Here is a 10,161-nt window from a genome sequence, read left to right as displayed (position 1 = left end):
TGTATTTATGTTTGTATTTATGTAGTTTTGTAAATGAAAGTTTTTTTTAATTATTTATCTATCGTGAGGACTTTGTCCTCACAATAGGTATTTATCGTTTCATTTTCATTTTTTTTTTAAAATGTTATTGCGTGAACATTGTCGTCATAATTAACCTATTGCGTCGGGACTATAGCGAGGACTCTATTGTGAGGACATGTTCTCACAATAAATCTATTGTGAGGACTTTTGCACTTACTGTGAGGACTTTTGTCCTCCCTAAAAGTCATATTCTTGTAGTGAAGATTCAATTCATTGGTCAAAACATAGTATGTAAATGGCCATACAAATATTCTCTTTTTTCAATATTAATTCATCAATTCATCTATGTTGTGACACTTGTTTAATTTCTTTTCGCATGCATCATTTTTCATTCTGTTGTACAAATAAACAGTTTACAAATCTTGAGAAAAACATATATAGGAGACAAATACTGAGGTTTAGTAGTGGTGATAATTTAAAGTAGCTCACATTTCGAGTTTAGTCACTGATTTCAAGATCATATTTGAAACAAAAACATTAATTTAGAATCTTTTATTAATAAAATAATAAAATCACAAATCACTTAAATTAATGTATAACTACATCTACGTAAAGTATACGTTAATACCGTCGGTGGTAAACAAAACTCACTTGTGGCTTGTCAGGATATTAACTTTTATTTTTATGTAATTCAGAATTCAGAACTGAATTTAGTACCGTTTGTATATACTTATACACACTATTGTTTGTGATCAAGATTGCAATAAATCTAAATTTTGTGAAAAAAAATAGTGGTTCCACGTCTTAAAGTTTATCCGGCCCCACCTAGAGTTGGTGCATAAATTTGTGATTCTTTATATTTTCTATATAAATATAAATCTTCATTCTTAGATAGAAATGGAGAAGAAGAAGAGAATGGTGGGAATATGGGATTTGAAGCATATGTTTGAAAGTAGTTTAATTATATTCTTTATAATAGGAGCATTGGCAACAACAGCTGTTTATTATATAAATAGTGATGAACATGATTTTAGATCAACGATTTTTCATAAGGATAATGTGTATGATTCTTTAAAAAGTTGCGATTTGTTCTCGGGCAAATGGATTCATGATAACGAGTCGTACCCGATATATAAAGAAGATGAGTGTCCCTATATACCGGGCGAGTTTGCTTGTGGACAACATGGGAGAAAGGATTACAAGTATCAACAATGGAGATGGAAACCTCATGGGTGCAACATTCCAAGGTCAATTTCTCTTTTTCGCTAAATCTCGATATATATCAAGTTACACTTATAAGTATAATAATAATAAATTAAAATTTTTGTAACGTTTGTGCATAAAGATATCGAATTCATAAACTTGCAGGGACAAATTTTGATAAATATAGAAATTTAGAGTAACATAAGATACTTACCATTAAAGTGATATAGGCAAATCTAGATAAAGTTTACTTTTGCACAATGTGGTTGGACTTGTTGTAACTGATAATGTTGTACTATATTCATTTGTTGATACTCTTGTTTCTATAGGCTATAGCATGCATTGCTTTGTTATTGCCCATGACCAACAGTTTAGTGTAGTAGTAATTTCGAACGAATGAAAGATTGCTAGCATATTACAATAAGATTTGACAAGACACATAAATTCAAAAAGTTGTGGGGGAGCTAGGGGTTTTACCGCTCATGCTCTCAGATTGGGTTGGGTTTCTTTCTGGGCAACAGTTGGAGCGGGTTATGAAATTGTGAGAGATGAACGCATTGGTGGTTTAGTCTCCCTATGTGATCCCGAACTGCTGTTTAAAAAGTAAAAAGAAACATTAATTTACGTCTGTACTTTGGTTTGACTTTGTTGACCATATTTTAGCAAATTTGGAAAACAAATGACTGGGAGCATGTGGAACTAAAGTATACATGTTTATATGTATGTAGTCAAGATTCAATACAATTGTATATAGTGCAAACCAATTCCAATTCATGATCGCATATTAACTGATATAGGAAACAAATTTGTAGCCCGCCTATATATAATTTATGAAACATGATGGTTGGTTGATCAATTTCTCGCTATAAGTGTATGTTCGATTTGTAAATGAGAAAAACGACTTGAATTCTATAGGCTATACGTTATATAATCTATAATGATATAATGATGATAAATTTGTTAATTTAATTGTTTAATTTGTTGACACTATATAATATATTTGTGCGTAGGTTTGATGCAAAAGCAGTTCTTGAGAGGTTAAGGGGTAAAAGGGTAATTTTTGTTGGTGATTCAGTGAACAGGAACCAATGGCTATCAATGGTTTGTATGCTTCAATCGGTCATACCTGCTGGACTCAAGAAGATGCACAAAGTTGCTAATGTGTCTTTGTTCACCTTTAAGGCATTTGTAAGTTATCCTTCAAATTTAATTCTTCATCAAGCACAAATATACTCCTATATATATACTTAATTGGTTGAAACCTCCAATTTTTTTCCCCTTCTATTGCAAAAACACAATCAAATTTTAAAAAACTGTGCTACATTTTACATGATAAATGATAATTATAATTTGTATCTGAAATCTTGATACAGTATGTTGTAGGCATTATAGTATTTATTTTATTTATAATTTATATTTATATATATTAAATACTTTTTTTGAAGAATAGTCTGACACTACCATAAATTAGCTTCCCTGCCATTACTTCCCGACAACCACAACATGTACGTTTCTTCGCAAATTTAAGTAGACCTTATAAAATTTCAAATACAAGAAGATTGGTGATTGAAAAACTATAAATTCTTACTATTATTTATTATGTTAAACTAAATACAAGAAGTGTATTCAAAATAGATAGTACGTTATCTATATAAAGTTGGTAGATAAAATGTTACCCTTAAAAAGAAATAATGAATTTAATACTGTTTTGTATGATATTGATTAGTCTCGGTTGTATAATATTGTGAGTTGTACGTGTGGTTGCATATCAATTTTCAAGTCTTGACTCATCAATTATTTTGTAGGCCTCCTCTTTCGTTCTTTTGTTCATCCTCTAGTTAAGGGTGGGGTTTTGTTGGCATTGTTAAAGATATTAAATGTCAACATGCATGCAAATGGGTCATGTAACACTATTTTGTTAGATAGTAAGAACCAAATGGGTATAACATGACTCAGGGATCAGTAAGTACTCTAGTATAACGTAAGGTGACGGGAATTAGATTTAATCCTCAGAAGGTTCACGTGAATGTTAAGTCATAAAAATCTAGTAAGATTTTGTTTTGACTTGTGGTGGCCCAACTTATATAAGAGTTTTTACTTTAATCGTCCCTACATCATCCTTTAGCACCGCTTGGAATTTATGATTGTGTGGTCGAAACTGTTTAGTTTTGAAGCTGATTTTGTCTTGCAAGTCAAACTCGTAGCAGGTTTCTCAACACCATTATCATCGGGTGATTGCCTTCTAGTGGCTATGTGTCGTTGGGTTTGGTCGGCCTGGATGACGAGGGATTGTTTAACGATATCGGGTCCACTCATTGACACGGTTAATCAAGGGGCGTGTCACGTCACACCGTGCGCTCAGGGTGCTTCCACCACATCCAGGCTATAGTCTTGCTCTGATATCAGAGATATGATCGATTTGGCTAACAACATGTCCAACATATAAGGTCATGGGTCTTGAGACTCTAAAACCAATTGGTAAAAAAAGGAACTCCCTTAGATTTATATGCGTACATTTATTTTGTCTTATGATCAATGTGAGACTTCGATTTGTACCTTTACAGTTTTGATATAATGCCTAACACGGCTAGTCTTATATCTACATATAACCATTGCCTTTAAAAGGATTTAATAATAAATGCAAATTTAGAAGAAAAGAGAGCTCAAACTTGGTTAGAGATTGAAAGGATTCAACAAGTTTGGGAAAAAAAGAGAAGGAATAGGCTAGAATCTAGATGACTTATTAATTATAAGTAAGAAACAATGGGCTTGGGCCTCATCGTCTATATGGACTAATATCTACATAATAGACATTAGACATTTGTGTAATATTATCCCTTTCAATACAGAACATAGACTATACCTCTGGTGTTTATGATATCATTCTCTTAAGTATTACTCCGAGTTGTTTTGCAATTATGGTATTCATATATTAACACGTACATTACAGGAATATAATGTCTCAGTTGACTTCTACTGGGCTCCGTTGCTGGTCGAATCTAATGCAGATCATCCATCGAAACATAAAAGAAACGAGCGTATAGTTCATATCCAATCCATCGAGAAACATGCTAAAAATTGGGTTAATGCGGATGTACTAGTCTTTAACTCCTATCTTTGGTGGGGTACGCCTACATTAAAAATTTTGTGAGTTCATACATTAAAATCTACTTAAGTCTTTGTTCATATCGAGTATAGAATTCTGAAATGTTACATATACCATATACCATATTAGATATGGATCGTTTGAAGGTTCGAAAAGGTATGACACGATAAGCAACCATGACGGCTATAGGATGGTTTTGGAAAAATGGTCCAAGTGGTTGAGCACTCGAATCAATCATACAAGAACTCAATCTTATTTCATGAGTATGACTGCAACTCATCAAAGGTAATATATTTGAAACTCGCATTGTCAAAATAATAGCCGGATAGTCAATGATTATTAGACGAGTTTTTTACTCTTTTTTATGTTGGTAGTCCTTGTTGTTTGCACATATTATTTTGTGAGTCCTTCTGACTAACGACTGTAGTTATTTTCGTTAAGGATCATTAATATAAGCTTTTTCAAACTTAATACTTATACTTATTTAATAATTTTAATATAGTTAATTTATTTTTCAGTTTATGTTAAAAAAGACTCCAATAAAGACCATTAACGTACTTTTAACTTTTGAAAGTTTTCTTAAAAATGAATTGATAAAATATATTAACTATCATTATCAAATATATTTAAAGTTTAAGAAAATTTTACACTGGTGGTCCTTTAATGAAAATAATTAACGAGCATTAATCAAAGTGACTCTCCGCGTAGCATGTACAGACTACTAAGACTATTCACATAAAAAAGGTTCAAGGACTCAACTAAATAATATGAAACAATCTAAAGGGACTATCTGCGTAGTATTTTTAAATTTTGAATCCATTATCTAGAAATGATAAGTTTGTGTTTTAATTGAAAAATTCATTTTATTTATATTTCAGAGCAGCTGATTGGGGAATTGAGGGTAACGGAAATTGCTTAAACGAAACACAACCAGTAATAAAAGATCATTTTTGGGAAAGTGGGTCGGATTTGAAAATGATGAGAATATTAGAGTTGTCTTTGAACAATTTGAAAGCCACAGGGGTGAGTGTGCAATTAATGAATATTACTCAACTAACACAATATAGAAAGGATGGACATCCTTCTATTCATAGGTTGTTTTATTCTAGATTAAAATCGAAACAATTATCCAACCCTACAAGATATGCAGATTGTACCCACTGGTGCCTTCCAGGTGTCCCAGATACTTGGAATGAGCTACTTCTTGCTTATGTTCTTCAAAAACTTAAATAGTTTTAGGTTCTCTAGGCAAAGTACAGTAGTAATTCATTGAACATTATGGAATTCAATTTTTATATCATGAAATGTAAATTTTGTGCTTTCAATATGGTTATCAAAAAGCTTATAGTCTAGCAATGTGTGATGAGCTCCTCAATCAAGAGATTTAGAGGTTCAAGTCTCGTGATGGACATGTATATATTTGTAGGTTAAATTCGTGTTAGGTGTATGATTTTGTCAAAATAAATGTTCAATGTGATTTCATGATGTATCACATGTATAAAACCTTACTTGTGAATTTTGTTGGTTAAAACCCTAACTGACCTATGTTTGCATTCATAGACATATCAAGCCATACTTCATTTAAATATGTTCAAAATTAAAGCAGCATCTAGTGACGTATTTACATACAAATAGCCCAACGGAGGAACAAAGTGTTCATTTGTTCAGGGCCCATCTAGATGCGTGTATAATCATTAGTAAAGCGGCGTCACTTTCATCTCATCAAGTGAGGTGGCAGCGATTGACGACATCTGACGCCTCCATCGCAGCGTCAGTAAAGCGGCGTCACTTTCATCTCATCAAGTGAGGTGGCAGCGATTGACGACATCTGACGCCTCCATCGCAGCGTCAGAAAGTGACGGATGAGGGCATCAGACGATTATTTGATGGAAGAGAGAAGGAGCGTGAGGCTAGGAGGGGGACCAATCAGCTTGAGAGAGAATATATATTTATTATTTATCTATTTTTCCAAGAATATTTATTTATTATTTATCTATTTTTCCATACCTAAAAAATTGCACAATCCCAGTAATTTTGGGCCGAATCACATATTACATATATCACCAAATTGCTAACAGCTAAGAATTTAAAGTTTCATTAAATTCAAGTTAATATAGATAGTGATAAATTTCTACTGCCTGTCGATGTGGGATGAGTACACATTCATATTTTATGCTCATGCTCGTGTAAACACAAAAAAATGACACCTTTATACAATCCAAATATGCATGTATATTTATATGTACACTACAAATAATAATTTAATTTACTTGTTTCATGGAATGATACAAACAAATAATATTTTATTTATTTACTCTCGTTTTTTAAAAAAAAACATCAATATTTGATTCTTGTGTATACTAGCTTCAAAACACATGTATATACATCTACTATAGGCTTTGAATATAAATAACAAATGTTATGAACTTTATATTATTCGTTAGGGTATAGGGGCTTTTTTTCCAATCCTATAAAAGAATTCGTAACTAAAACTATATACGGATATAATATATTGATTAAGCCCCGGAAAGTAACCCCCAATGGGCAACTTGAATGTTTCTTATCTATAAGAGCCTTTTTCCCAACTCGCTCAGGGCACTAAAAATGTCAGGACCGGCCCTGCTACTAAATTTATTGAAAGAATATATATTTTTTTAAAATTTGTAATTTTTTAAAGGTAAACAATGACATTATTAATTTATTATTACAAATTGGTTCAATTAATGTTCCTATTTTTTTTTTTTTTTTGTTGTTGCAAAAAAAGGAATATATTAATAGATGATATCTTCATAAACCAATGAAGAATACCAAGCAAACTACAAAGCAAGAGGATGCAAGAGGCTTATAATGGCTCAAAAGTAAAATACAAGGCCCATGAAACTTTAGGCATAATGGATCAGTATACATGATATTACTTCATCTCCTGAGAGATGATGAATTCTGTACAAAGCTTTTAGTCTTGCAATTTCTTTTTTCAATACATGTCGCTTTCATCTTGTAAAGAATGTTGAGCACTCCAAATTGGAAAAGCACATATCTAAGAATCCAGGGTTAGAAAACCAAGTGTGGTTGAAACGAAAAGGCCTATGGCCCCATGAGATCAACTTCCTTCCCCAAATCGGTTTACATTCGGATCTATTGGGATTGCCAGCTATTAAAAATGACTCCGGCCCAGTGCGATCCAACTGGCATTTAAAAGCACTCTATCGATACGTGACATTTTGCCAAGAGGGCCCATCCAAGTGATTTCTTCGTTTGATAGGGGATGATTGATCCTAAATTCGCTACTGACGGGATCATTGCGAGAAAGCAAAAGTGCAGAAAAATACTTTACAAACCAATTACATGTTTTGCAACAAAAAGACTTAGAAAATGCATGAACAATTTAAATTATAAACATTGCCGTTAGACTATGCTTAAGAAAATATGTGATACATTATATGATGGTACATTGGGGTAGTTGAAATTTTTTAATATCAACCTTAAGGGTTGTAATTAAAAATTAAATATATGCATGAATTAAAAGTACATGAGACGGTTATTTTTTTAGGGTGATTAATTATTTTTAACGTAGAAGTAATTTTATGCATGTCCGAATGATTTAATGACATCCCTTAAGGTTGTCATTAGAAAAATTCTTAACCTTACTGTGTATACTTTTGTTTTTGAGGCGTATTTAGAAAACATTGATTTTTGATTTGATAAGATGTAAATTACATCAATAGTGGTTATGTTTTATGCAAAATTATTATTATTATTATTATTATTATTATTATTATTATTATTATTATTATTATTATTATTATTATTATTATTATTATTATTATTATTATTATTATTATTTTTATTATTAGTATTAACATTAATATTATTATATTATATTATATTATATTATATTATATTATATTATATTATATTATATTATATTATATTATATTATATTATTATTATCTCTTAAAAATTATATCTATCATCATATCCCTTAAATATAAGAAAATGCATCTCACTAATCCCTGCATTTAACGTTCGTTTAGATATCCGTTAAATATTACTTCCACAATCATCGGATATTCGAATGTCAATACAATTTAATACTTAAAAGTTAAAACCAAAATTCCACAATCAGTGAACGTTAAATATTAATTTGTTGACTATACGATTATCGCCTCCAACATACATGCATCCACTGCCACTGGATATTAGTTGCACTTTTGATTCTACATTTATAATGATTTTGTCAATCAAAGTGATGAACAAATACCATTCAAATATCCTTTTCAATTAGTGGAAATTTGGTCAACGAAACTAGTTCTCCAGAGTGTACGGCTACTCAGGTGGTACACGCAGTCTCTTAGTTTGATGTCGTTTATAGGCTTGGGCCAGACAAAGCACATTTAGAGGGCTGCTTGATTGAGACTGATGGGATTGGGCTAGACATGGCCCAAGTAGAGGCCTGTTCATTTCCATAAATTGAAGATGAGGTGCCACTTTCTTCCTTTGCTGAGAGGATCGATAAGTTGACCTAGGAGAAGAAGAGAAAGAAGGAGATGTGATCGGTAAGTTGACGTGAACATATTGACTTCGAAGCAAAGATTGGGGTGAAGAAAAAGGAGTCGAGAGTTAAAGGGAAAGAAGTGAACATTGAAAGCACATTTTTTATTAAAGATAATGTCGATGATATAGAATGTGGAGAGTTTTAAATAATAGAAACTCGTAGGTGTAACATGTTATTATCCACATACTAATAGCAGCCCCTTTTTTGTTCTTCCATTGGTCCAGCTGTCCACTCCCCTCTCACAAAATGCTACTGCTCACCTTTTGCCCTATGTTGTCGATTGGCCAAAATTGCAAACCGGGAAGGAAGTGGTTAACGGTCTGAGCCGAAAATATGATTTAAAAAAAATAGCACGAGGGGTTGCTTCATCATCTGTACAAACAGATATTGTTGCGCCATACTTCCCATACCTTGGACACCCCGGCCTTCATGAATAACATGCTTCTTTGTTTACAACTCTAATATCTTCTCCAATTCCAACTCTAATTCCAGTTTTCGTATTGCAAGGCAAGCTCCATTTTCTCTCGAATTCAGCTTTCGGTTTACCAGCACAGGTATTTGGTATTCTATTTCTTACTTAATGCTTGCTATTGAATTTCTTAATTAGCATTATTGATTAATATTGATTGCTGCATGTTGATAATAGGTTCGATTTGTATGTATCGAATGCACATGATTTACAACCTCTTCAACTTACTATGTTTATGTTAAATTTTTTGAGGCTTTTGAATTATGATGTGTGAAATAGTTTGTGTTTTTTAAAATTCCATTGCAAAATTTCTGAATATCGTGTTTATATTTCTTTTTAAAACGTATTTAACTCCCATTGAAAATATCTCTTATATGTGTATGTTTTGACAGAACATGTGTTTGTTATTTAGAACCTCTTTTGGTCAGCATGTTTGTGTTTTTTTAATTTCCATTGCAGAAATCCTGAACAGCATGTTTATGTTTTTTTAAACGTATTTAACTTCAATTAAAAATATCTCTGTATCTGTGTATGAAACAGCAAAATAGCACCATTATGTGCAAATTAGTTTGAATAGTTAACATAAATTTGTTATTTAGAACTTCCTAAACTTTTGCTTGCAAACAATATATGAAACACCAAAATAGCACCGTTATGTGCAAATTGGTTTGAAAAGTTAACATAAATTTGTTATTTAGAGCTTCCTGAACTTTTGTTTACAAACAACGTAAGAAACAGCAAAATAATTGAAATGGAGTTTATTCATTTATATTTTATTTTTTATAATTGTTTTCCCCGGTAATCTTA

General features: G+C 31.8%; 1 protein-coding gene across 1 annotated transcript; it reads left to right on the top strand.

The window, feature by feature from the left end:
• The first annotated feature begins 918 nt into the window (after nucleotides 1–918).
• Nucleotides 919–5,563, top strand: LOC139881988 (protein trichome birefringence-like 34). The gene is made up of 5 exons (XM_071866375.1): nucleotides 919–1,268; nucleotides 2,235–2,412; nucleotides 4,175–4,371; nucleotides 4,460–4,615; nucleotides 5,209–5,563. The coding sequence occupies exons 1-5, from the start codon at nucleotides 919–921 to the stop codon at nucleotides 5,561–5,563; spliced, it is 1,236 nt and encodes a 411-aa protein (XP_071722476.1).
• Nucleotides 5,564–10,161: the final 4,598 nt, after the last annotated feature.

Source organism: Rutidosis leptorrhynchoides, chromosome 1, assembly GCF_046630445.1.
Source record: "Rutidosis leptorrhynchoides isolate AG116_Rl617_1_P2 chromosome 1, CSIRO_AGI_Rlap_v1, whole genome shotgun sequence".
In the NCBI taxonomy this organism is placed as follows: domain Eukaryota; kingdom Viridiplantae; phylum Streptophyta; class Magnoliopsida; order Asterales; family Asteraceae; genus Rutidosis; species Rutidosis leptorrhynchoides.
Note: the sequence above shows the minus strand (reverse complement) of the source record. Positions and strands in the feature narration are given on the sequence as shown.

Excerpts from the sequence above, each read along its gene's own strand:
- LOC139881988 (XM_071866375.1), top strand. The coding sequence starts at position 919 with ATGGAGAAGAAGAAGAGAATGGTGGGAATATGGGATTTGAAGCATATG. Across the intron at positions 1,269-2,234 it reads CATGGGTGCAACATTCCAAG|GTTTGATGCAAAAGCAGTTC; the intron begins GTCAATTTCTCT and ends ATTTGTGCGTAG. Across the intron at positions 4,372-4,459 it reads ACGCCTACATTAAAAATTTT|ATATGGATCGTTTGAAGGTT; the intron begins GTGAGTTCATAC and ends ATACCATATTAG.